Source organism: Salmo trutta, chromosome 7 (genome assembly GCF_901001165.1).
Source record: "Salmo trutta chromosome 7, fSalTru1.1, whole genome shotgun sequence".
Taxonomy (NCBI): Eukaryota; Metazoa; Chordata; class Actinopteri; order Salmoniformes; family Salmonidae; genus Salmo; species Salmo trutta.
In genome coordinates this window covers 172,501-199,417 of record NC_042963.1, presented here as the reverse complement: position 1 = coordinate 199,417, position 26,917 = coordinate 172,501, and the positions used below count along the sequence as shown (strand labels likewise).

At 46.1% G+C, this 26,917-nt stretch overlaps 2 protein-coding genes across 2 annotated transcripts in view; both read left to right on the top strand.

Moving 5' to 3' along the window:
- LOC115196699 (phosphatidylinositol phosphatase PTPRQ) overlaps nucleotides 1-26,917 on the top strand; it is a 41,277-nt gene that overhangs the window by 4,997 nt on the left and 9,363 nt on the right. The window contains exons 5-33 of the mRNA XM_029757538.1: nucleotides 1,405-1,570; nucleotides 1,791-2,051; nucleotides 2,233-2,393; nucleotides 3,493-3,604; nucleotides 4,192-4,300; nucleotides 4,487-4,601; nucleotides 11,554-11,623; nucleotides 11,706-11,905; nucleotides 12,177-12,414; nucleotides 12,917-13,045; nucleotides 13,243-13,389; nucleotides 15,454-15,617; nucleotides 15,760-15,829; nucleotides 18,263-18,424; nucleotides 18,537-18,716; nucleotides 18,959-19,066; nucleotides 19,214-19,495; nucleotides 19,585-19,693; nucleotides 19,817-19,989; nucleotides 23,167-23,517; nucleotides 23,666-23,941; nucleotides 24,062-24,213; nucleotides 24,432-24,573; nucleotides 24,690-24,965; nucleotides 25,046-25,263; nucleotides 25,390-25,552; nucleotides 25,641-25,759; nucleotides 26,278-26,464; nucleotides 26,569-26,810. Of these exons, the coding sequence (XP_029613398.1) occupies nucleotides 1,447-1,570; nucleotides 1,791-2,051; nucleotides 2,233-2,393; nucleotides 3,493-3,604; nucleotides 4,192-4,300; nucleotides 4,487-4,601; nucleotides 11,554-11,623; nucleotides 11,706-11,905; nucleotides 12,177-12,414; nucleotides 12,917-13,045; nucleotides 13,243-13,389; nucleotides 15,454-15,617; nucleotides 15,760-15,829; nucleotides 18,263-18,424; nucleotides 18,537-18,716; nucleotides 18,959-19,066; nucleotides 19,214-19,495; nucleotides 19,585-19,693; nucleotides 19,817-19,989; nucleotides 23,167-23,517; nucleotides 23,666-23,941; nucleotides 24,062-24,213; nucleotides 24,432-24,573; nucleotides 24,690-24,965; nucleotides 25,046-25,263; nucleotides 25,390-25,552; nucleotides 25,641-25,759; nucleotides 26,278-26,464; nucleotides 26,569-26,810 (5,040 nt within the window). The 5' untranslated portion in view covers nucleotides 1,405-1,446. The remainder of the gene's footprint in view (nucleotides 1-1,404; nucleotides 1,571-1,790; nucleotides 2,052-2,232; nucleotides 2,394-3,492; nucleotides 3,605-4,191; nucleotides 4,301-4,486; nucleotides 4,602-11,553; nucleotides 11,624-11,705; nucleotides 11,906-12,176; nucleotides 12,415-12,916; nucleotides 13,046-13,242; nucleotides 13,390-15,453; nucleotides 15,618-15,759; nucleotides 15,830-18,262; nucleotides 18,425-18,536; nucleotides 18,717-18,958; nucleotides 19,067-19,213; nucleotides 19,496-19,584; nucleotides 19,694-19,816; nucleotides 19,990-23,166; nucleotides 23,518-23,665; nucleotides 23,942-24,061; nucleotides 24,214-24,431; nucleotides 24,574-24,689; nucleotides 24,966-25,045; nucleotides 25,264-25,389; nucleotides 25,553-25,640; nucleotides 25,760-26,277; nucleotides 26,465-26,568; nucleotides 26,811-26,917) is intronic.
- LOC115196700 (phosphatidylinositol phosphatase PTPRQ-like) lies at nucleotides 19,996-23,081 on the top strand. The gene is made up of 5 exons (XM_029757540.1): nucleotides 19,996-20,679; nucleotides 20,857-21,011; nucleotides 21,151-21,296; nucleotides 21,445-21,613; nucleotides 22,437-23,081. The coding sequence occupies exons 1-5, from the start codon at nucleotides 20,450-20,452 to the stop codon at nucleotides 22,568-22,570; spliced, it is 834 nt and encodes a 277-aa protein (XP_029613400.1). The 5' UTR covers nucleotides 19,996-20,449; the 3' UTR covers nucleotides 22,571-23,081.

Below are 26,917 nucleotides of genomic sequence, written 5' to 3'. Positions count from 1 at the left end.
GTAACAGACACATCTCAACAGCAACTGTTCAGAAGAGAATGCGTGAATCAGGCCTTCCAATAGTAAGAAGAGACTTGCTTTGGCCAAGAAACACAAGCAATGGGAAAGGGGGATACCTAGTCAGTTGTACAACTGAATGCATTCAACTGAAATGTGTCTTCCACATTTAACCCAACCCCTCTGAATCAGAGAGGTGCGGGGCGCTGCCTTAAATTGACATCCACGTCTTTGGCGCCGGGGAACAGTGGATTAACTGCCTTGCTCAGGGGCAGAACTACAGATTTTTACCTTGTCAGCTCGGGGATTCGATCCAGCAACCTTCCAGTTACTGGCCGAACGCTCTAACCACTAGGACATTAGACCGGTAGAAATCTGTCCTTTAGTCTGATGAGTCCAAATTTGAGATTTTTGGTTCCAACCGCCGTGTCTTTGTGAGACGCAGAGTATGTGAACGGATGAGCTCTGCATGTGTGGTGCCGTTAAGCATGGAGGAGGTGTGATGGTGTTGGGGTGCTTTGCTGGTGACACTATCGTGATTTATTTAGAATTCAAGGCACACTTAACCAGCATGGCTACCACAGCATTCTGCAGCGATATGCAATTCCATCTGGTTTGCGGTAGGTGTGACTATCATTTGTTTTTCAACAGGACAATGACCCAATAAATCAAATCAAATCAAATCAAATTTATTTATATAGCCCTTCGTACATCAACTTCCAGGCTGTGTAAAGGCTATTTGACCAAGGAAGAGAGTGATGGAGTGCTGCATCAGATGACCTGGCCTCCACATTCACTCGACCTCAACCCAATTGAGATGGTTTGGGATGAGGTGACTGCAGAGTGAAGGAAAAGCAGTCAACAAGTGCTCAGCATGTGTGGGAACTCCTTCAAGACTGCTGAAAAAGCATTCCAGGTGAAGCTGGTTTAGAGAATGCCAAGAGTGTGCAAAGCTGTCATCAAGGCAAAGGGTGGCTACTTTGAAGAATCTCAAATATAAATATATTTTGATTTGTTTAACACTTTTTTGGTTACTTCCTGATTCAATATGTGTTATTTCATAGTTTTGATGTCTTCACTATTATTTTACAGTGTAGACAATAGTAAAAATAAAGAAAAACCTTTGAATGAGTAAGTGTGTACAAACTTTTGACTGTATATATTTTTTTTTTTTCTGGCCGCAAACCCCCGCATACCTCACTTTGAGAACCCCTGACTTACTGTATACTATAGAGAATAGATTCCGTCCAAATAAAACAGACGCGCTGTTCGCTCTGTGTCGTTGATTTGTGGTTTGTCACTGCCCAAACACAACTTTCCAACAAACACCAACATTTTATTTTGTCACCAAATGTTTTGTCCGATTGTGTGTGTGTATATGTGTTTGTGTCTGTGTGTTCTCCTTAGCTGCTGTTGTGTCCGTCAGGGGACAAGTCGTCATGTCGTGAGATGGTGGTTCATAGCAACAGTCTCCAGGTTGGAGGTTTGACCCCAGGATCAGATTATGACATCACCGTCCTGAGCCTGCTGGTATCAGACTTCAGCCAGCCTGTCACTACACAGTTCTCCACACGTAAGACACACACACACACACACACACACACACACACACACACACACACACAAATCAACCTCTTTGTGGCAACACTTAATGTGGCTAGCCATATCAGGGCCATATCAGAGCTCCTAGTAGTAAGCTTTGACCCTCAGCTGTGGAGAGTCAGAGACTGAGACAGAGCTCATCTAATCTCGTATTCAGATGTTATACTAACGTGTGTGTTTGTCTGATGCAGGTCCGGCCGGTGTGTGTTCCCTCTCTCTGCTCTATGTTAACTCTTCCTGTGCCGTGGTGAGGTGGGACGCTGCCATTGGCCAGTTTGACTTCCACAGGGTAACTGTTGGAAATGGCTCGCAAACACATACGATAGAGGTCTCCAAGGAGAGGCAGGTTGCTACAGTAACTGGGTTGAGGGATGGCTGTATGTACAACATGAGCGTGGAGCACATTAGACGAGGAGAGGCAGGGACAGCTGCCTCCCTGACTGTAACCACAGGTACCTGAGTGTAACACAAAACTACATTAATGTGACCACAACTTCCCTGATTTTAAGCATGGGTTTAAGCAGGGGTCTCTCAATAAGATATACATGTGCATAAAATATTTCTCTCTCTCTCTGTGTCCCTCCATCTCTCCCCCCCTCTCGTTTTATCTTTCTCTCTCTCTGTATCCCTTAGTGCCGGGCCGTGTGCGGGGTGTAAATGTGGTTAGTGTGTCTGCTCAGAACTTCTCTCTGCGTTGGGACCAGTCAGAGGGGTGTGTGGACCAGTACCTCGTCAGCCTGCTGCCCAACCAAGGAACTGTCTCTGTCTACCGCACACACGACAGACTCGTACAGGTACACACACACACACACGGAAGCTATTACACAGTAGATGTTATCAGTAGAAGTGGAGACAGGAGTTAATCTGCTTCTGTAAACATCAACACAAGTCAGTTATGGAGACACACACACACGTATACTAACACATACCTCTCCCTTACCCAGATCCCACCCTTTCCCGACCTTGCTCAGCAGCCAGGTGTCAGATACCCCCACCGTAACCTAACACAAACGCATACACACACAGGTTGAGTAATAGAGCTCATTATTTATTAGGTAGACCTCCTGAGCTCAACCCTGAATCATTCATTTGGTGAAGCTGCTCTCCCTAGAGAGAGAGAGAGAGAGAGTTTGCCTGCATGGAGTTATGGTGTACACACTGCCCTGCCTCTCTCTGACCTAACCGGCTAACTGCTGACCACTGGACGACTGCTAACGGTGGACTGGGTTACTACCAGACCTGGACTATAACTACTACTGCTGTAACTTTCCTGCTCTAATTGTTTCTACATTATGGTGGCATGTACTGCCCTGAATATCGTCAAATCTAACCTGCTAACCATGGCTAACTGTGGACTGGGTTACTACGTTAGGCCTGGACGACGGCTCTAAGATCTAAACTGCTGTAACACCGTGACCTGCTGTAGCTAAATTGCTGACAACATTGGATTGAACAATGGCGCTAAGCCCTCTAACATTGCGCTAATGGGTTGCACTGGACGCTGACATTGCCTCTTTCTCTCTAACCTGCTGCCTCTGACCAGCAAACTGGTAACTGGGCTAACTGGTAACTGGGCTAACTGGTAACTGGGCTAACTGGTAACTGGCTAACAGCTAACTGGGCTAACTGGTAACTGGCTAACAGCTAACTGGGATAACTGGGCTAGGTCCAGCATGGCCATCACTCTTCTCCTGATCATCACCTTCTACCTGGGATACACACACTCACAGGTTAGACTGCTCCACACACACACACACACACACACACACACACACACACACACACACACACACACACACACACACACACACACACACACACACATATCTACAACCACATACTGTAGTTGTGCTGTGGTTGTGGTCATGTTCTGACCGTGCAGTCTCTCCTCAGGCTGACGTATCCAGTCTGAGTCCTCGAACAGCGTTTATGGTCATGGTGACCGCCGCCTCCTCCTCCAACCTCAGCCCACCGGTCAGCCGCATAATCAACACCAACAAGACCGGTGAGATGTGTTACAGCTGAACTGATAGTGGCCTGCTCTGAGGAAACATTGGCTCTGTTCTGCTGCTGCCCTCTGCTGATAATGTTAATTATCTTCCACCTTGTGTGTAGGTGTGTGTGTTTGTAGGTGTGTGTAGGTGTGTGTGCGTGCGGTGTGTAGGTGTGTGAGTGTTTGTAGGTAGGTGTGTGCACGTTTGTGTGTGTGGTAACACCAGCCTTGCTAAGTAGAATGAATGATGCTGTAGTGAATGTCAGTGAAATGCCATTGCTCTGAGGGTCTGTTCACCAGAATCGAGCAAGCTGGTCACACACACCAATAACCCCCCCCCCCCCCCCCCTCTCCCCCCTCAAACACCCCCACACACACAGATGGTTGACCCAATACCAAACAACAACAGTATCTTTCACAATGTCTCTCACCATCCTCCCAATTTGTTGAAAGGACTTCCTAGTTTTGGCAGTATGTACTGATAGGTATGGATTGGATTCTTTCTGATGTCACATATAACAGATTTTTAGGAGATTTTGGGGAATATGGCCTTAACAGGTCTCGTCTCGTCTCCTTTCCTCTCCCTCCTTTTCTCCCAGCCCCAACATCTCCTCCCACCAATCTAGAGGGGGAGAGGGTAGGCTCCAATGGGATCCTTCTGTCTTGGACCATGCCCTCTGACTCCCGCATCGACGGTTATGTCATCAGGTAAGGAGGCATATGATGTAGACCCAGATTAAGCCTTCTCCTGGAACACTATTAGGGGAATAACACTATAAGGGGGGGAATAGAGTGTTGATATTCCACCAGTATTTACCTCTAAATAAAGTTTAAATAAAGTTGTTTGTATATCATCTGGTGTTTAAATAAAGTTGTTTCTATTTAATTTAATAGGTACAAGGAGGTGTGTCCATATCCAGACCCCACCTTCAAAGAGGTGACCAAACACCTGGACATCCCTGAGACCCTTCTCAACCTCTTCTTACCAGGGTCTACCTATAACATCAAGGTAACACTCATACAGTAAACATACTGTAAGTAACGTCTCTCTGCTCTCTTTCACACACACATCTAGAAGGTAATCATACACGGGAGAGGCTATACAGACATGCCTGGTGCCCAAAATGTATGACATATGTGGCGCAGCGAGAGTTGAGTGGGGACGAATGGATTCGATTCAGTCAGTCAACCTAATGAGCCAGGTAGTTTACACTTGTGGCTAGAAGCTTCCGCGATAATTTGAAACTTGTCTGCCGAAGTTGAGACTTGGAGTGTTCAGAATCATTCCGTTTTTATCGGACTACAAAAGCAATAAATGTGCTTTAGCTGTTACCCTGGCCTGATATTAGCTACACTATCTAGCTACTTCCCTCTGAGTAACTGCAGGAGAGCAGTGCTCGGAAATCGGGACTCAGGAGCGAGACACCCCGTGTTGTTGTGTTTCCGGCTTGCAGTGCAAACTCTCCCCATTAAGCAGTAAACTGTATTACGGTGACATCCAGATATATACCAATATTACAAGTTATTTCACATCTAGGCTGCTTTCCTACTCAAAATATAATTAAGTGGGATGGAACAAATTGGCCACGTTAGCTAGCGCCAGTGCCATGTGATAGCTGCCCAGTTAAGCAAGTGCAAATGCACTGGTCATTCACACCGGCTTATCGTTACAGATGGTTACCAATACTACAAGTTTTAACTAGCGCCATCCTTCTAGCCAGCATAAACTAGCTGGGAAAGGCTCAGGACCACTGACTGAACTGATTCAATTCCTCTCCACTCTCCTTTTTCTTCTGTGGGTTTTATGGCTGACTACGCTCATAAGGTGTATTGCTGCCACCAACTGGACGGGTTGAAAAAACAAGGTAAAAATTAAATTCATACGAGATAGGGAAAACAAACTTAATCCTCCAAAACAAATATTTAATTGACAAAACTAAAACAAAACTCCCACGTCTTCCTTCCATCAAATCTCCATATCTCCCTTCTCAGGCTCTAGGGCCTGAGAGGGTAGTACGGCTTGTGACAATACTCCATGCAACTCCTCCGCTGTGAAATCTTTCAGTCCCAGGAACTGCTCCGCCGCATCCACAATGATATCTATTATCCTGGACCTTCTTTAAACTTTGGCAGTGCCATTAATTACCATAGCTATAAAGGCCACAAAGTCCACCTTCTCAGCCTTTAAAATATCTGGGTCCTGCTGATGAAAGGCAACCCCTGCAGCCTGCAGTGAAGGCCTATCCACCACCATGGACTCTTCAGGGGCACCATTCGAACCCTCAACCTTTTTAACAGGCGCAGCATATGAAATGCCCCGGACAGCACTGATTTTGGCCAGCTCATTCTCTTTCAACCTGGCCGGGCATTCCAAAGATGTGGCTTCATGGTTTCCACCACAATTGCAACATGTCACATTTTCATCTAATCACTATTAAAACACACTTTTCCACAACTTGGACATCTCGGATTCTCCCTTCTTCAAACATTTGAAACATGTCCAAAAGCTTTACAGTGATCACAGTGCATTGGTCTTGGGATAAATGCTCTATGAAGTTTATATAATACATTCGGAAAGTATTCAGACCCCTTGACATTTTGTTACGTTACAGCCTTATTTTAAAATGAATTCAATTTAAACAAGTCCTCATCAATCTACACATAATACCCCATAATGACAAAGTGTAAACAGGTTTTTAGAAATGTTTGCTAATTTATAAAAAATTTAAAAACACCTTATTTACGTAAGTATTCAGACCCTTTGCTATGAGCCCCGAAATGGAGCTCAGGTGCGTCCTGTTTCCATTGATCATCCTTGAAATGTTTCTACAACTTGATTGGAGTCCACCTGTGGTTAATTCAATTGATTACACATGATTTGGAAAGGCACACACATGTCTATCGAAGGTCCCACAGTTGACAGTGCATGTCAGAGCAAAAACCAAGCCATGAGGTCGGAGGAATTGTCCGTAGAGCTCTGAGACAGGATTGTGTCGAGACACCGATCTGGGGAAGGGTACCAAAACATTTTGGCAGCATTGAAAGTCCCCAAGAACACAGTGGCCTCAATCATTCTTAAATGGAAGTTTGGAACCAACAAGACTCTTCATAGAGCTGGCCGCCCGGCTAAACTGAGCAATCTGGGGAGAAGGGCCTTGGTCAGGGAGGTGACCAAGAACCCGATCCAGAGTTCAGAGTTCCGAATCCAATCCAGAGTTCCACTGTGGAGATGGGAGAACCTTCTAGAAGGACAACCATCTCTGCAGCACTCCACCAATCAGGTCTTTATGGTAGGGTGGCCAGACGGAAGCCACTCCTCAGTAAAAGGCACATGACAGCCCGCTTGGAGTTTGCCAAAAGGAACCTAAAAGGACTCAGACCATGAGAAGCAAGATTCTCAGGTCTGATGAAACCAAGATTGAATTATTTGGCCTGAATGCCAGGTGTCACGTCTGGAGGAAACCTGGCACCATTCCTACGGTGAAGCATGGTGGTGGCAGCATCATTTTACAGCAGCAGGGACTGGGAGACTAGTCAGGATCAAGTGAAAGATGAACGGAGCAAAGTACCAAGAGATCCTTGATGAAAACCTGCTCCAGAATGCTCAGGACCTCAGACTGGGGTGAAGGTTCACCTTCCAACAGGACAACGACCCTAAGCACACAGCCAAGACAACGCAGGAGTGGCTTCGGAAAAAGTCTCTGAATGTCCTTGAGTGGCCCATCAAGAGCCCGGACTTGAACCCGATCGAATATCTCAAAAGACCAGAAATAGCTGTGCAGCAACGCTCCCCAGCCAACCGGACAGAGCTTGATAGGATCAGCAGAGAAGAATGGGAGAAACTCAAATACAGGTGTGCCAAGCTTGTAGCATCATACCGAAGAAGACTCGAGGCTGTAATTGCTGCGAAAGGTGTTTCAACAAGATACTGAGTAAAGGGTCTGAATACTTATTTAAATGTCATATTTCTGTTTTTTATTTTTCAAAATGTGCTAAATTTTCTTAACCTGTTTCTGCTTTGTCATTATGGGGTGTTGTGTGTAGATTGATTAGGGGAAAAACTTTTTCATACATTTTAGAATAAGCCTGTAATGTAGAAAAAGTCAAGGGGTCTGAATACTTTCCGAATGCACTGTACACCCCAACTGCACTTGAGTAGGGAGAGACTCCAAATCAAAAATCTAAAGAACAGATAGACTCTTCAACATCGACTTCCCACGAGACACCAGATATTACCCCCTTGAGGGGTGCCCTGTTCTCAAGAGACACACACGACACGTCAAACTTCTCAAATTGGGTGGGACGCAACAGGCGTTCCTCCTGATCCTCAGAAGTACAAACAATCTAAGCAAGCCCACCTCTCGTGATCCTAACAGCCTTCACTTTACCCAGGACTCTCTCCACTAGTTTGGATATCTCAAATGGATTCTTCAAGATTGGTCATTCGATCAGCTGCTCCTCATTAACAAACCGTACTCCTACAAGATACGATGGGAAATTCTCAGCACTGTACACTACTTTGCTCCGTTTTCCTTTTTTTTTTACAATATTCCAATTCTCCTTGATTCTAACGCCATTAGATTCACAATTCACATCAGCGTCCGCTTCTGTACTATTGAGCCTTGTGTTTCCCAGTCTCAGCCTTGTGATTACACTTTCCTCCTGTCTCTCTCTGCCTGAGGACCTCCCTGCCCCCACCTTTTCCTGGATCTTATACAGCTGTCGTCCATTTCCCTCCATTTTCCACAACTCTTGCCATTTGTTTTTAACCACTGTTTTTATCAACCCCTTGGCTTCTGCTTTACTGATTTTAATTTCACCTCAACGTTAGGATGTATAGGAGCCTGCTTGGCGATAACATCCACCTCCTCCGTCCCCTCTACTCCCACATGAGCTGGTACTGAGGATCATCACAAATACCCCCATCTGTCTCACCCTATACAAGCACTGCAAACCCTCATACAATCCTGTCTGCTCCGATACACAAATTAATTTGTGCTTATCAGTGCTGTACAGCAGTCAGAGCAGATGACTACTGTCTGGCCTCACCTCCTCCACCCATTCTGCAGCCAAGAGTATGGCCATCAACTCCGTTGTGTAAACAGATAAATGATCTGATGCTCTTTTTTTCACTGCAACCTTAAACTCAGGAACACTAAAAGCTGCACCTGTCCTCCCTGTTTTAGGGTCCTTAGACCCATATGTGAATATATTCAAGGATGCATAGTATTGTGTTCTTAAGTGTTCACTTTCAACTGAATCTATTCCTTCCTCAACATCTCTTACCCTCTCAAGCAACCCTAGATCTTTCACTGTCCGAGGGAGCAACCAAGGTGGGATAGGGAGGACGAACCACAGAGGGGCTAAACTCCCTCCCAAACAACCCCATCTCTCTTGCCATGCCATTGCCTATCCACCCAAAACTTGTATTCAGATTTTGTTCATGTTCCCAGCACTCAGAGTACCTTTTTTGTAGGATGTGTTCCAATCAATGCTTATCTATGCGACATACGTCATCAATTTCTTCTTCTTCTTCAAGGTTTATTGGCAGACTACGCTCATAAGGTGTATTGCTGCCACCTGCTGTACGAGGTAGTAAAAAAGAAAATCCCAAAAAACAAAGCTGTTTTGGATGAACAAATACATACTAATTACCAGAAACACTAACCAAAATTCACTCTACTACCCTGAATTTAAAAAAGAATATATCATTTAAAAATTTTTTTACTCCTTCAGTCAGATTTAAATTTATTTTCAGATCCCTACACAGATTCAGGAACCTGGGAGGGGGAAACCTCGCCATTCAGTACTCCCCGTAACATTTTGGCTGTAAAGTCCTGGAGATCCAGAAATCTATTTGCCGCCTTCATAATGATATCTAGCTTCTTAAATTTTTTATTCATTTGACTAGTGCAATTCATCACTTGTGCTATAAACGCAACAACCACCTTCTTCACTATTCGTGTGTCGGGATCCTTCTCCTGCATGGAATTCACTGCAGACTGTGGGACATCACCTACCATCTCCTCTCTACTACTCACTCCTTCAGCTATTTTCACTGCCTCCACATAGGAGTCCTGCTGGATAGCCCTGATCCTAGCTACTGTGACCTCCTTCATTTTTACAGGGCACTCTAGGAACTGGAACGTGATTCCCATCACAATTACAGCAACAAGCTGTAACACTGCAGCGGCTTCTGTACATACGTTCTCACCGCATATCTCAAATACCCAAGTTTTACATAAGTCGGGAGAATCACTTCATCAAACGACAGTAAAACTGATAGACTTTGCTCCTTCTTTACGCCTATCATTCAAGTCAAGCTACGTGCGTCTACCACTCCTGGCATGTTATCCATAAACCACACAGCCTTTATATCCAACAAGACACCAGCGATGACACCTTTATCCAGTGCCCTACTCTGAAAATCATAGCTTTCCACATCATATGTCGATATCTTGTAGAGCCACAGAGCTTTCTCCTTTTGCACTTTTGACACTGTCACGACTTCCACCGAAGGTGGTTCCTCTCCTTGTTCGGGCGGTGCTCGGCGGTCGGCGTCGCCGGCCTACTAGCCATCACCGATCTATTTTTCTTTTTCCGTTGGTTTTGTCTTTGGTTCATGCACACCTGGTTTTCATTTGCTTTAATTCCTGTGTGTATATTTACCCCTGTTTCCCCGCTTAGGTTTGTGCGGGATTATCTTCATGTTGCTCGTGGAGGCTTTCCTCAGTTTATTCACGTGTGGTTATTATAGTAAGGAGCGTTGGTTTATTCTCCTTCCGTGAGTAACTGTGAGTTCTCTTTGTCTTGGGTGTTTTTTTTGGGGGTGATTGTGTCTGTACCTTTTTTTTTGGACTTGCCTATTAAAAGAAACGCGACATTGACATTTCTGCTCTCCTGCACTTGACTCCTTACCTACCTTCAGAACGAAGCCTTAACAGACACACACGAAATCAACATACCGCTCCTGGTCATTCTGGGGGCGGCAGCATAGCCTAGTGGTTAGAGCATTGGACTAGTAACCGAAAGGTTGCAAGTTCGAATCCCCGAGCTAACAAGGTACAAATTTGTCGTTCTGCCCCTGAACAAGGCAGTTAACCCACTGTTCCTAGGCCGTCATTGAAAATAGGAATTTGTTCTTAACTGACTTGCGGAGTTAAACAACGGTAAAATGAAGTTAACAAAAATAATAATTCTGACTGATTCCACTTTTCCCAATTCATCCTTCACGTCATCAATTAGGGCACTATATAGCCATATAGCATCTCCCATCAATCACACTTACATCATTCAATATAAATGTAATGTAAGCATATGGTAGAATGTGTGTTTTAACCATATCTGTCTTCACTTTGTGTGCATCCATCCATGCATGTGTGTTCTGTGCTGATGCCTCTGGCAGGGAAACTATTCTCTTGATATGGTTAAATAATTCATTGTGATTAAATGATTTATAATGTAAAAATATCTATGGATCAGCCATGCTGTTCTTTTTCCACAGACTATTCTGCCAATATGCTGTGTGTGATTATGGTTAATAGTTTTCAGATAGAGTCCGAACGTCACTTTAACCTCACATCTGAAGGACGGCACTCTCTACAGGGTAGTGCCCTCCCTGTCACTGTGAAGCTGGGGTCTCCTTAAGACTACATCATCATCAACCAGCATCATCTGACCTCCAATCCAGAGAGGCCCAACCTTGCTTAGCTTCAAAGACAAGCTAGCAGTGGGCTACAGGGTGCTATGGATGTCCCTGTAGTCAGTGGGTATATCTGCCTGCCTGGTGTTGTGTGACTGTTGCATCAATAAACGTCCCTGACCACTGGTAGAGATTAACATGGTGGAGATCTGACGACTTAATCCAGAATTAGTAATGATGATTAATATTCTCTCTCTCTCTCTCTCTCTCTCGCTCTCGCTCTTGCTTTCGCTCTCTCTCTCTCTTGCTCTCTGTCTAGGTTGCAGCAGAAAACTCTGCTGGTATTGGACCCTATAGCAAGTCTCTGTACATCAAAACTGCTGAGGCTCGTAGGTATCCACTAATAACACACACACACACACACACACTCACACACACTTACACAAACAGACAACTGTATCCCTTTGTCAGCCCCAGGCCTGGTGACTAACCTGACAGCGTTTGCTGAGAACCACACGTTTGTAGTGGTCACTTGGCTCCTGCCACTCCGCATCAACGGTCTGATCACCAAGTTTGCGGTCAAAGCCAAACACGCTCGTACTGGTCAGACCGTCCGCATACTGGAGCTGGATGCTGAGGACATCATGACGGGAGCGCTACCACACTGCAACGTATGTCTCTCTTTCTTTCTCTCTCTGTTTGTCTGCTTCTTTCTCTCTCTCTGTTTGTCTGCTTCTTTCTCTCTCTCTGTTTGTCTGCTTCTTTCTCTCTCTCTGTTTGTCTGCTTCTTTCTCTCTCTCTGTTTGTCTGCTTCTTTCTCTCTCTCTGTCTTTCGTGTACTTAAATGTGTGTGTGTGTGTGTGTGTGTGTGTGTGTGTGTGTGTGTGTGTGTGTGTGTGTGTGTGTGTGTGTGTGTGTGTGTGTGTGTGTGTGTGTGTGTAGGATGCAGCAGACATCCTGTCTCGTGGGACCCCCAGTCCGTCAGAGGTGACAGCTCTGACAGCGTCCTCTCCTCCCGTCACCCTGTCAGCCGTCCCGCCCGCCGCCACCTGGGCCGTACCAATATCCGTAGGGGTGGACCAGCTGCGACCTTACACAGCATACGTCTTCGAAGTGTCTGCTTTCACCTCCGACGGAGAGGGACAGGTCGCCTCCACCATGGTCCGCATGCCTGAGTCAGGTACACACCCACACACTCCACCTCTCTCCATCTACATCCCACTGGGCACAGACGTCAGTTCAACTTCTAATTTTGATTTACATTTGGTTGTGTTGTCAGCTATTGTGAATTCAATGTGAAATCAACAACAAAAAAGACCATGTCAGAGGATTTAGGTTAAAGTTAGGTGAAAAATGCCCTTACGTTGTTGACTTTTTGCAAATCCAGTGAGTTTGATTCAATTTCATCGCACAGATTTTTGGGGTTGAAATGATGTGGAAACAACATTGATTCAACCAGTTTTTGCCAATGGGATATCTCTGTCTATATCTTTCTCTCTATCTGTTTCTATCTCTCCATCTCTCTCAATCTATTCCTATCTCTCTCTCTCTCTATCTGTTCCTATCTCTCCATCTCTCTATCTGTTCCTATCTCTCGCTATCTGTTCCTATCTCTCCATCTCTCTCTATCTGTTCCTATCTCTCCATCTCTCACCATGTGGATATGTATGTGTGTGATGCAGCCCCAGAGGACCCTCCTCACAACCTGTTGGTATGGAACGTGACGTCTAAGTCAGTCTCTGTCTCCTGGGATCCTCCAACCATCGTTACCGGACGTTTCAGCTACGTTATCTATCTCTATGGCCCCACAGGTAAACACACACATACACATACAGTACATCACTACATTTAAAATACTTGCTGAAGTAAAAACACTGAAGGTCGCAGATCTGACCCGAACTGTGTGTGTGTGTGTGTGTGTGTGTGTGTGTGTGTGTGTGTGTGTGTGTGTGTGTGTGTGTGTGTGTGTGTGTGCGTGTGCGTGTGTGTGCGTGTGTGTGCGTCTCAGGGTTTATCTATGAGAACAGCACAGGGGACCTGAGGTTTGTGTACTCTGGTCTGACACCCTACACACGCTACAGAGTGGCGGTGCGGGCCAAGTCTGCTGGCCTGCTGGGGCCTGAGGCCTTTACTACTGTACTGACACCTGCTGAGGGTAAGAACACACACACAAACATGTGTCTTGAGTGATGTGCTCTAGCAGTGTGGTGCCCTTCCTCTCCCTATTGGTCAGTGTGGTGAGTGCAGGAGTATTTTCCAACCTAAAACATCTAAACATTCAGCCCTCTAACATTCTGTCTAATACTGTCTGTCTAATACTGTCTAATACTGTCTGTCTAATACTGTCTGTCTAATACTGTCTGTCTAAAACTGTCTGTCTAATACTGTCTGTCTGATACTGTCTGATACTGTCTGTCTGATACTGTCTGTCTAATACTGTCTGTCTAATACTGTCTGTCTTCTGTCTGATACTGTCTATCTGATACTGTCTGTCTAATACTGTCTAATACTGTCTGTCTGATACTGTGTCTGATACTGTCTAATACTGTCTGTCTGATACTCTCTGTCTGATACTGTCTGTCTAATACTGTCTGATACTGTCTGTCTAATACTGTCTGTCTAATACTGTCTGTCTATTACTGTCTGTCTAATACTGTCTAATACTGTCTGTCTGATACTGTCTGTCTAATACTGTCTGTCTGATACTGTCTGTCTGATACTGTCTGTCTAATACTGTCTGTCTGATACTGTCTGTCTAATACTGTCTGTCTGATACTGTCTGTCCAATACTGTCTAATACTGTCTATCTGATACTGTCTGTCTAATACTGTCTGTCTGATACTGTCTGTCTGATACTGTCTGTCTAATACTGTCTGTCTGATACTGTCTGTCTAATACTGTCTGTCTGATACTGTCTGTCCAATACTGTCTAATACTGTCTATCTGATACTGTCTGTCTAATACTGTCTAATACTGTCTGTCTGATACTGTCTAATACTGTCTGTCTGATACTGTCTAATACTGTCTGTCTAATACTGTCTGTCTAATACTGTCTATCTAATACTGTCTGTCTAAAACTGTCTGATACTGTCTGTCTGATACTGTCTGTCTAATACTGTCTGATACTGTCTGTCTAATACTGTCTGTCTAATACTGTCTGTCTAATACTGTCTGTCTGATACTGTCTGTCTAATACTGTCTGTCTAATACTGTCTGTCTAATACTGTCTGTCTGATACTGTCTGTCTAAAACTGTCTGTCTGATACTGTCTGTCTGATACTGTCTGTCTAATACTGTCTGTCTAATACTGTCTGTCTAATACTGTCTTTCTGATACTGTCTGTCTGATACTGTCTGTCTAAAACTGTCTAATACTGTCTGTCTGATACTGTCTGTCTAATACTGTCTGTCTAATACTGTCTGTCTAATACTGTCTGTTTGATACTGTCTGATACTGTCTGTCTGATACTGTCTGTCTAATACTGTCTGTTACTGTCTGTCTAATACTGTCTGTCTAATACTGTCTGTCTAATACTGTCTGATACTGTCTGTCTGATACTGTCTGTCTGATACTGTCTGTCTAATACTGTCTAATACTGTCTGTCTGATACCCTCTGTCTGATACTGTCTGTCTGATACTGTCTGTCTAATACTGTCTGTCTGATACTGTCTGTTTAATACTGTCTGTCTGACACTGTCTGTCTGTGTAATACTGTCTGTCTAATACTGTCTGTTTGATACTGTCTGTCTAATACTGTCTGATACTGTCTGTCTGATACTGTCTGTCTAATACTGTCTGTCTGATACTGTCTGTCTGATACTGTCTGTCTAATTCTGTCTAATACTGTCTGATACTGTCTGTCTGATTCTGTCTGATACTGTCTGTCTAATACTGTCTGATACTGTCTGTCTGATATTGTCTGTCTGATACTGTCTAATACTGTCTGTCTGATACTGTCTGTCTAATACATTCTGTCTGTCTGTCTGTCTGTCTGTCTGTCTGTCTGTCTGTCTGTCTGTCTGTCTGTCTGTCTGTCTGTCTGTCTGTCTGTCTGTCTGTCTGTCTGTCTGTCTGTCTGTCTGTCTGTCTGTCTGTCTGTCTGTCTGTCTGTCTGTCTGTCTGTCTGTCTGTCTGTCTGTCTGTCTGTCTGTCTGTCTGTCTGTCTGTCTGTCTGTCTGTCTGTCTGTCTGTCTGTCTGTCTGTCTGTCTGTCTGTGTAGCTCCCAGTGCAGTGCAGGCTCTGCAGGCAGTAGCAGTAGACTCTGTGTCAGTGCGTGTGAGTTGGAGAAGTCCTGCCCAACCCAACGGTCTGATCACACAGTACAGACTCCTGGTTCTGTCTGACAACACACTGCTGCAGGACATCACCCTTACTGGAACACAGGTACCACTCTATCTGTCTGGATTAGTGGCTGTGTGTGTGTGTGTGTGTGTGTGTGTGTGTGTGTGTGTGTGTGTGTGTGTGTGTGTGTGTGTGTGTGTGTGTGTGTGTGTGTGTGTCTCTGATGTTTTCATCTTATCTTTAGGATCTAAATTACACTGATCTCCTTGGTGATGGAACGTTCGCTGCAGTTAGCCCTGACCACTCTCTCCGGCGTAAGAGATCAGCTGACAGCCTGACCACCTCCCCGCCTGCGTTCACGGTCACCCTCCCCGACCACACGCTCATCACCGGCATGACCAGGACTGCAATCAGCCGCACACACAGCGCTCCAACCAGCCCTAACACTAACCTTGAGCACAACAGCAACACTGACCCGACAGTCACTGAGGGCTCCAGTCTGACCAGTATGGCCCCTGGGACTGGCCAGACCTCTGACTTTCCAGACTCCACCCCTCTGACCTTTGACCATGTGACTTCAGGGACCTCTTCCCTCTCCCTAACCACCTCACCCCCGGCCACACCGCTCCCCTGGCTCACTGCCCACTCACAGCCCAGCCAGCTCACCTCTGGCAAGCCCCACCTCTCCACCCGCTCTGCACCTGCAGCCACTGGACACCTCCAGACATACCTCTTCACCAGGGCTGCTGCCTCCAGCACCCCAGGAAGTACTGCACTCACCACTAACCTTTAATCTTTTAACCGCAAGTTGACGTTTATTGTCATGAATCTTGCCCTGGAGGCAGAACTTGTGCGATTTCCACTAGATGGGCCAACTGCAAAGTCAAAATTGGCTATATTGTGTAAATTCATGAAAACCAAAATTTGCTTTTTGATCTTAATTTAAGGTTAGGTTTAGGCATTTGTGTTAGCAGTGTCGTGTCTTTGGCTATGCCGGATTAAGTGATATGACATGCTAACTTATAAAATTATTTCTCTGTAATTAATATTATCTGATTAAGCTAATCATGTAAATGTAATTAACTAGAAAGTCGGGGCACCACAGAAGAACGTTTATAGAGCCGTTATCTTCCGAATAAACTCTTAAAATACTTAGTAATATTTTACATCGATAGCAGTCAATATTAACCCTTATCTTATTTTCAGTCTCATAATGATAATAATCATCTTCACGAACCCTGGCTAACAAGTTGAATCAGCAATACAAAATTGGGTTTAATTATTTATTTACTAAATACCTAACTAATCACACAGAATTACAAATACACAGAATACTAATGATGTCATACAGAAAACGTCCCGGTGGACGGAACCTGGTTACACAAAGGAAAGGGGGTTGGGCTTGAATGAAATAGCGGGAAGACTTAGGAACAAAGAAAAAGCAGCTATGCTATCGTAAATACATTATCTTATGCATTCTAAATTACCGCCCATTTGGAAAAGGAAAATGCAATAAATATTTACTCTGAGCTGCGCTTCGGTAGATTGGTCGTAGATGCTGGCCGGGTTGGCCAACAGATCTTCCTGTAGTGGAAGAATGTCAATGGTGGTAAATTGGATACGTGGTGGTATCTTCGTCTGGTTGTTAGACTGGATCCGTCGTCCGTCCTTTCCTAGCCCACGTTAGCAGCGGCTGCTAACTCAACGGCTAGGAAGTATCACTCCTGTAGTGAATAAGCTCAAAGTTCATACCAGTTCATACCATAGCTCACGCCGAGGTTGGCTTAGTTCTGTTCTTGACATGTGTCCTTCTAACGTAGAGGTTGCAAACCTCCCGTACTGGAACTGGTGAATGTCTTTTCGTCAAAGGCTTATATAGTGGAGAGGGGGGAAGGAGGTGTTTCATCGTTTAAAACCCCTGTCTCTTCACAGGGTTGGACCACTGATCGAGCAGGGCACTTTCCTTATGAAAACCCAATTCTCTCATTTGGAAGCTAAAATTACATTTAATCTCCTAACAAACAATTTCAATATCAAACATTTCAATTGCATAACAATTCCATGTGACTCTGATAACTAGAGGGTGTATACTTTCTCAGGTACAGTTTATGTCGTCCTGTCATCAATCATAATGTCCCAGATAACAACGAACCTGACATAAATACTCATTACGTTATCAAGCATATTTCCAACTGGTGTTATTATGCAAATATGGTTCCTTTCCCCATTTGTTTGATGTTCCCTACTCTCTATATTTAACAGGACAGCAGTCCTTCAGTAGGGTCAGTAAGAGAGGGGAAGGGAGAAAGGTATTTATGGGGGGGGGTCATAAACCTTACCCACAGGCCAACGTCATGACAGCAGTGTTGTTAGGGTTAGGTTTAAAATCAGGTTTTATTTGGTATTTTATTAGGATCACCATTAGCTGTTGCAATAGCAGCAGCTACTCTTCCTGGGGTCCACACAAAACATGAAACATGACATAATACAGAACATTAATAGACAAGAACAGCTCAAGGACAGAACTAGTGACCACTCTGCAGAGCTGCCTCCAGTACATGAGTCATGACAATAAATGCCAACCTGGCTTTTAACCTCTTTAAACACTTTTAACATGCTCTACAGTCTGTCCTTTACACCGTGTGTGTGTGTGTGTGTGTGTGTGTGTGTGTGTGTGTGTGTGTGTGTGTGTGTGTGTGTGTGTGTGTGTGTGTGTGTGTGTGTGTGTGTGTGTGTGTGTGTTCCAGGAGTGTATGTGAGGGACAAGGTCATAGACATGCAGGCTAAGGAGCTGTCTTACTTAGTCTCTGGTCTCAGTCCCTTCACTGACTACACCTTCACTGTTACCGCGGCTACTGCTATTGGAGAGGGACCTGCAACACGCGTCACTGAGAAGACTCGCGAACAGGGTACACACAGATATATATATATATATATATATATATATGCACAGTTTTGTAATAATGTCATTGTTTGTTTATTGTTGTTGTTGTTTATTGTTGTGCGTTGTTGTTATTGTAGTTCCTAGCTCAGTGGTGGGAGTGTCCTATCAGAATGTTAGCTCCACCTCTATCCTGGTCAGCTGGACTCCGCCCCTCAACCCCAATGGACGAATCACACACTACACTCTCTACGGACTCAACTTACACAGCAACCGGGCCCTGCAGAGAATTACACACAACACCAGCATACTGCTCACAGGTAACACACACACATACTGTATGTACACGTATACAGACATGGTCCAAGTCTGGTTCAAGCCTGTTAAGATGTATTGGTATTAGGCTGCTTGCTGTGTGTTTCAGGGCTGGAGAAGTATACAGGTTATAAGCTGCTTGCTGTGTGTTTCAGGGCTGGAGAAGTATACAGGTTATAAGCTGCTTGCTGTGTGTTTCAGGGCTGGAGAAGTATACAGGTTATAAGCTGCTTGCTGTGTGTTTCAGGGCTGGAGAAGTATACAGGTTATAAGCTGCGAGTGGCTGCATCTACTGCTGTAGGAGAGGGCTCTCTGTCTGACCTAGACGATATTTTCGCTGTTACACCCGAGGATGGTACATCACACACACACACACACACACACACACACACACACACACACACACACACACACACACACACACACACACACACACACCTCTGTCATTGTGTGGGTTAAATGATAGAAAGTCCAGTCTTACCCCTCTCTATCTCTCTCTCAGAACCTGACTCCCCTCCTGTAGGGTTAACAGTGGTAGACACTTCTCCCTCCACCACCACCCTCTCTTGGTCGCCCCCGGAGAGAGCCAATGGGGTGATCCAACAGTATGAGGTCCTGTACGAGAACCAATCGTATGTGGCAGTGTTGAACAGCTCTGTCCCCAGAGTGACTCTGACAGGGCTAAGGCCGTTTTCATACTATAATGTCTCTGTCAGAGCATACACACGCATCGGACATGGGAACCACACCTCAGACACACTCACTATGCTGTCTGGGGAGGACGGTGAGTCTACACACACACACACACACACACACACTAGACACATGCACACACTAACGCCTCATGTTGAAGTGTGTGTGTCTCCTCTCTAGTCCCGGGTAGTCCTTCCTACGGCCTGTCCTACGTGTCTGTCAGTTCCAATGAGGTGAACGTGACGTGGGAGCACCCCCTGGTGCCTAACGGAATTATCACACATTACAGGTACACCCCCTGGTGCCTAACGGAATTATCACACATTACAGGTACATCTCTGCATGGCTTCTAGATTTCAACTGTCTCGTAATGACTAAATTCACTTTAAATGGACTTTGATTTGATTGACAGCCTTGAGCTGCGAAACTCCTCCCACTTCCTCAACCTGACCACACCCATCAACCACGCCCAGATCACACACCTGAGGAAGTTTGCGCAATACACTCTGGTGGTGAAGGCACACACACGTATTGGCTCCGGAAACCACAGCAGTGACCCTCTTAACATCACCACTCTGGAGGACGGTGAGAGCCTCTCAAACATACGCACACACACACACACACACACACACCCAGAACCATAGTAAACCCCTAAACATCACCCCAACAGAGGGAGGGATCTGGGGTAAGAGGGGGGAGGGGGACCATGGTTAGGGTCATTATGTTTCAGGTGGCCGCATTGTGGACCATGTTGTTAACGTGACTGGAGACTCTGGACCACAGAAGGTTCATCATTACCTCTTCTTCTCATCTCACTACTGTGAGGTCACTTCCTCTCTCGGTTTCAGGTTCTCCTGACACTGACATCACATGGGGTTACCACAGAGTTATTCAACACGCCCAGAACCATTAATCAGCTATTAACCAATCAGCTTCACTTCACAGGGCTGTACTTACAGATGATTAACCAAACAGCTTCTCTTCACAGGGCTGTACTTACAGATGATTAACCAATCAGCTTCTCTTCACAGGGCTGTACTTACAGATGAGACAGAATGCAGACAGACCTTCCTTCTTCCAGTCCATTTCCCCAAGGTGGTGTGGTTTTCAGTGTGTCTGTGTTTTGGTTCTAACCAATGGTAAGTTTGTTTCAGACCCAGACACTCCCCCTCAGTTTCTGCTAGCCAGGACATTTTCAGACTATGAGGTACAATTGTCATGGGAACCACCAAAAGAGGCCAACTCTGAGATCCTCTACTACATAGTCAGAGTCTGGTGAGTTTTATTTCATTATTGATCGATGGTTTGAATCCTACTGCTGATGTGATGTTGAAAAAGATGTTGAGCGATGAGGCATTCTGATTGAAGGAGCAGTTACAGCTCCAACATAGTCTCTCTCTTCTTCATCCTACTTCCTTCTCTTCTCTCCTTCCTTCTCTCTCATTCTCTAAGGAATGAGTCGTCTGAGGTGTGGCAGAACGTGACAGATACAGCTGTGGTTATCAGTGTTGACTCAGAGAGTCGCTACAACGCCTCTGTCTCCAGCTGGACACGCCTGGGAGACGGGGGAGTCCTTATATACATCAGCTTCAGTACTATTGACACAGGTGTACACACACACACACACAGACAGACAGCGAGAGTTAGTTCCTTAACTTTTGAAAATCTTGTAGTCCAAACTGAGTAATGCTCCAGGCCTTCAGTTCATTTTTATTGAACACAAACTCTTGCAATTCTCTTCCACAGTGCCGTTTGACCCTCCCCAGAATGTGTCGTTAGTGAACCTGACCTCTTCCTCGGTGACCATGCTCTGGCAACCTCCCACTCAGCCAAATGGAATACTCCTGCACTACACTCTGTACTACTCAGACAATACCACTGTCACAGAACAGGTTAGTTATACAGCACTACTGTGTATACTGCACAGACAATAAAGCTGTTATAAAGCAAGTGAGTAACACACATGCACATTGTACACTCGTGTAAAAGTGTGTTATTTTCTACTTTAAGGGCATTGTCTCTCTCTTCCCTCTCCCCTAGCATATCCCAGTGTCAGAGCTGGACCCTGTCTCTCCGGGGGAGGACCTGTCCTACCGTCTGTCTGGCCTAAGAGGAGGACAGAACTACAGCCTCTGGCTGACCTCCAGCACCCTGCAGGGAGATGGCGGGGTCCATACTGATCCCTTAAACCTACTCACCCCAGAGGACGGTCAGTCATACACACACACACACACACACACACACACACACACACACACACACACACACACACACACACACACACACACGCACACAAACACAGAGTCTGCACTGTTTTTTCCAACCTCTTTTTGAACTTAATAAAATCACGGAAAAACTCTGAGATTGAAGTGTAACTTTCAGCTGGCTAGTGAATGGAGGTAACTCTGTCAGTCTGACAAACTGGCCCTTTTTGTCCCTCCGAGGGCTCCGTACCTCAGACAACCAGTTTGTATCGCCTTTTACTGAACCTGGTGGAAGTTTAGTCTTTAACATCTTGGACATCTGATCATATCTTGTAGTCCAAACGGAGCAATGCTACAGGCCTCCATGTATTTAGTAAAAACATCTTGGCATCAATCCTTCAACGCTATCAACATAGACATCCTGTATAGTTTTGTCAGTAGGTCATTATTCTCTCAGTGTTAGTAGTTGATAGTGTTGAGAAGTGATCAGTCATCTGTTAATGTTGTATGTAGCTTCAGATGCAGATGTATGTAGCTTCAGATGCACTGTTGAATGGCAGCATCTGGATTAGAAGAAGAATTAGCAATGTCCATGTCAAATAGATAATACAGATAAAATGTCTGAAATTATTCATCTGGATTAGAAAACGTAGCTAGCTAGTCAGGTATTGTTCATGTTTTACTATGATCTCTTTGTTTTTCTGTGATTTTGGGAAAAATGGCGTAGACAGACTGCAGCGTTCATCTGACGTATAATAGTACCTGACTCCTGTTTCTGTCTGATGATGTCTCTGATACTGACTATGTGTCTCTACCTCTGTGCTCCAGCCACCGGACCTCCAGCCCACCCTGCCTGTCCTGCTCTGCCAAGCCCAGAAGGGCTCACTGCCCTGGGCTCAGACACCCACACACCGTCCTCTCTCCTCCACCCACCCATCCACATTACCAGCCTCTCAATCTGACTTCACTGAGGACTCCCCTCCCTCCTTCTTTCCTCCATCTCCACTTCTCTTGTTCTCTCCATCCCTGTTTCCTGAGGTGCACATGCTCAGTTTGCTCTCTCAATATGGCCAGACTCAGTGACCGGAGCTTAGAGGATAGACACCAGAAGAGGGTGTAGCTAGGATGAGTATCTGCTGTTCAAAGTGTCTTTCTTCAAACTTTCTCGATTTCAAGTTTTTCAAAACAAAGTTTCTCGATTCAACTTTTCTCTGGTCAAATGTTTGTTTTCTTTTCACACTGAGATTCTCCCTGTTGATCATGGGGTGATGATCCTGATGATGATGATGATGAAGTGCTGTTTTGTGTGTGTCTCTCTCTCCCTGGGGTGGCTCAAGTGTTTGATTTCTTAATAATATTGTTGATTTGGGTGGAGATGTATTACATGTATATACAGCATCCATCAACATACTGTAGCTTGAAGTGTTTTAGCAATGACACACTGTTTGCTATGTAGCGCATCTTGATCCATCATTTCGGACGCAGTCCTAGTATTCAGTGATATAAATGATGCATAGTAGTTCAGCCAGTCATACTAACTCCTCGTCTCCCCCCACAGTGCCCAGTGATCCGGTCCACAACCTCAGTGCTCAGATCTTCAGTTCTACGGCCATCATAGTAAGCTGGGACCCCCCTATGGAACCCAACGGACGCCCCTTCTACCTGCTCACCCTGCAGGAGGCTGGACACCCACTTACCACTAAACCCCTGAACCCCCCTAACCCAAACAGCAACCCCCACGGACCCCCCACTGTCAACAATACCATCACCAAGATAACCAATGACAACGTCTTCCTGTTTACCAAACTCAGGAAGTACTATCCCTACGTCTTCACTGTTACCCCGGCAACCAGTGCTGGCCCCGCCCACAACCACACCAGCCTGCTGCACGTAAGGACCGATGATGATAGTGAGTCTTCTTACATACTCTCTCACACACACACACACACACACACACACACACACACACACACACACACACACACACACACATAAAATGCACACGCATATTTTAAACTCATACACACAAATACTATTAACTCACTCTCTCCCTCCAGTCCCCAGTACAGCTCCAGTGCTGGTGTCCAGTAGGAACCTGTCGTCCTCCTCAGTGTCTGTGGTGTGGCAGCGCCCCCTGGAGGCCAACGGAGAGATAACCGAGTATTCCCTCACCCTGTTCGGCCCTGGAGGCTCCAACACCACACACACCCCCAACACCACCCTCACACTCACACAGCTGCTGCCCTACACAGCCTACAACCTCTCCATCACCGCAGCCACCCGCAAGGGCTCCGGACCCCCGCTACTACTGATGCTGCACACAGACGAAGCAGGTCATCTTTAACCTCTCACCTTTATCCCCTATTAACCTCTAACCTACCATAACCCCTCCAACTGCTGCCGCTGTACACAGACGAAGGCCAGTAATGTACTCTAACATTGTGTTCCACCAGGTCCGATGTCTCCTCCCCGGAACCTGTCTCTGTATAACCATACAGCCGTCTCTGTGTGGCTGACCTGGGAACCCTCTCTGGAACCCAACGGTGTGGTCACACACTACGGCTTCAGGATCCTGGAGAACAACACAAACACACTCACTTACCAGGTACTGCACACACACCCACACACACACACACACACACACACACACACACACACACACACACACACACACACACACACACACACACACACACACACACTCACACTCACACTCACACTCACAAAGACACATTAAATATGTCAAATTGGAGTCCTGTAACTTTGCTATGTTCTGTCTATAAGATTTCCTGATTTCTCTCTCTTCCTCCTCCTCTCTGTCAGAACTCTACAGGTCCATGGACAGAAGGACAGCTGAGTGGGATCCGGCCTCACAGCTCCTATGAGATCAGTGTGTTTAGCTACACCAGAGTGGGTCATGGAGACCAGTACAGCACGCCTGTGTCCTTCACAACCAACGAATCAGGTCCGTGTGTGGGTGTGTGCGTGGGTATGTGGGGTTGTGGAACTAGAAATCAGGTGCCATATGCATGTGAAAGTGGCTAATAACCCTCGTGTTAACCCTGTGTCTCCTGGTTCCAGTGTCGGAGGCGGTGGGTAACTTGTCCTGCTCTGGTCTGAGCTGGGACTCTGTGTTTCTACACTGGGAGCCTCCAGCCAACCCCAATGGCCTCATCCTGTACTACCAGGTCCAGGTGGACACACGCTCACAGGCATACATACACCAGGCTGACACAAACCATTATACGGTTAGCGGGCTAGCGCCGGATGCAGAATTCACATTCACAGTGACGGCTGTCAACTCTGCCGGCCCAGGAGACCAGATCAACTGTAATGCCTACACACACCCCGAGTCAGGTACACACACACACACACAGACTTCACCAGGAGACCAGATGAACTGTACCACCTCAACCCACCTTTATATCCCCCTGCAGTTCCTGGTGTCCCTCGCCTCCTGAGTGTGTCAGAGGCCACAGCCACCAGCGTGACGCTCCAATGGGCTCCTCCCCTCTCTGCTCCGGGCATGCTCACTGAGTACCGCATCACCGCGCAGCTGCTGTCACCCGACTGCCAGTCTGACACACCCCTAGCTGAGGCCACACCCCTGCCAGAGCCGACCCCTGCCCTGGCTCCAGGCTGCGTCGATCAGGATGTATGTTTACCTGGATATCTGTGTTGGTGTGTCGTACATACAGTGTGTCTACATGAATAGGCTGTATGACACAAAATGAAATCCTAACATTGAACTCAACAAGATCTTCATGATGTTCCTGGTCAGGTGTTGGTGTCAGTGAATGGTTCTGATGGGGGCGAGGGCAACAGGAGCATCACTCTACAGTCTCTGGCCAAGTACCGCCTCTACCGCTTCAGAATCACAGCCCTTACGAATGCTGGGCCAGGACCACACACACCCTGGAGATACACACACACACTGGCTGGGAGTAAGTACCCACATGCACACATACATACAACAGATGTACCCACACACCCAGGCAGTATGTGTATATTTATACCTGCCTCTCCTCTCAGACCCTGATGCCCCTCCCAGTGACCTGTCAGTGACCACGTCCTCCAACAGCCTCCGTATCCAATGGCAGCTCCCAGATGTGATGACCGGCCCCACCTCCTACCTCATAGACGTCCTCTCTGTGAGTACACAACACACACACACACAAGTAATAACATGAAAATGTTTCTTGCTACTGTTGGATTCTAAACTTTGAACATTGAGATATTAAAGACATGATAGATCAGACATAGTATATAAAGGAGTGAGATCTGTAGAAAGACAGAGTGGCTGTGGAATGTGCCGGGTGGACGAGAGGAGATCACAGGATTGCTATAGGGGAGCGGATAGACATCTGTGGATTAGGCTGAGGAGGGGTTGAAGGTCAGGAGGTCAGGTCAGATCCCCTGAAGGGAGTAATAAGGGTTTAGTAACCTGTTACCCTCTTCCTGTCGAACCATAAGATGTAAGGATTGGAGAGAAGGAGTGTCCCAAGTGGGGTATACATACCTGTGATGGTGAGAAATGTTATGCTGTCTGAATACAGCTGTGTCGACCCTTTGGGAAGAATTTAACTTGGTTAAGCTTCTCTAGTCTCCGTGGGTTATTTACTCTGACAAATAAGAACCTAACACTACTATATGTTGTGTGGTTGTTCAGCTGGATAGCGAGGGGATAAACCTGTCTGTAGCACGCGGTCCAGAGGAGCTGAGGATTGTAGTTGTGTCAAACCTGACTGCGTTCACTCGCTACTCTGTGACCGTGACCGCCTTCACTGGACCACTGGAGAACGCACGGCGGGACGGAAAGGCCACTGAGCCCACTGTCATCAGAACAATGGAGGAAGGTGAGGAACACACAGATCCAGTAATACAGTAGCTACTTTATTAAACTGGGAAGTAGTTAATCTCTCTCTCTCCTCCGTCCATCCTTCTCCCCTCCTCCCTCCAGAGCCCAGGGATCCTCCTAAGAACGTGACCCTGCAGGTGATTCCGGAGGAAGTGACCCGTGTGTTTGTGACCTTTGCCCCCCCTGAGGAACCCAATGGGAACATAAGTTCCTACACAGTGCTTGTCTACCGCCAGGGCCAGCTAGAGATGACCATTAACCACCTCAATGTGGTCAGAAATAACAACCGCACTCTGACCGCAGTCATCCACGGGCTGAAGGGAGGCTACAACTATAGTATACGGGTGAGGATCACACACACACACACACACACACACACACACACACACACACACACACACACACACACAGGTCACAACCACACACACACACACACACACAGATCACAACC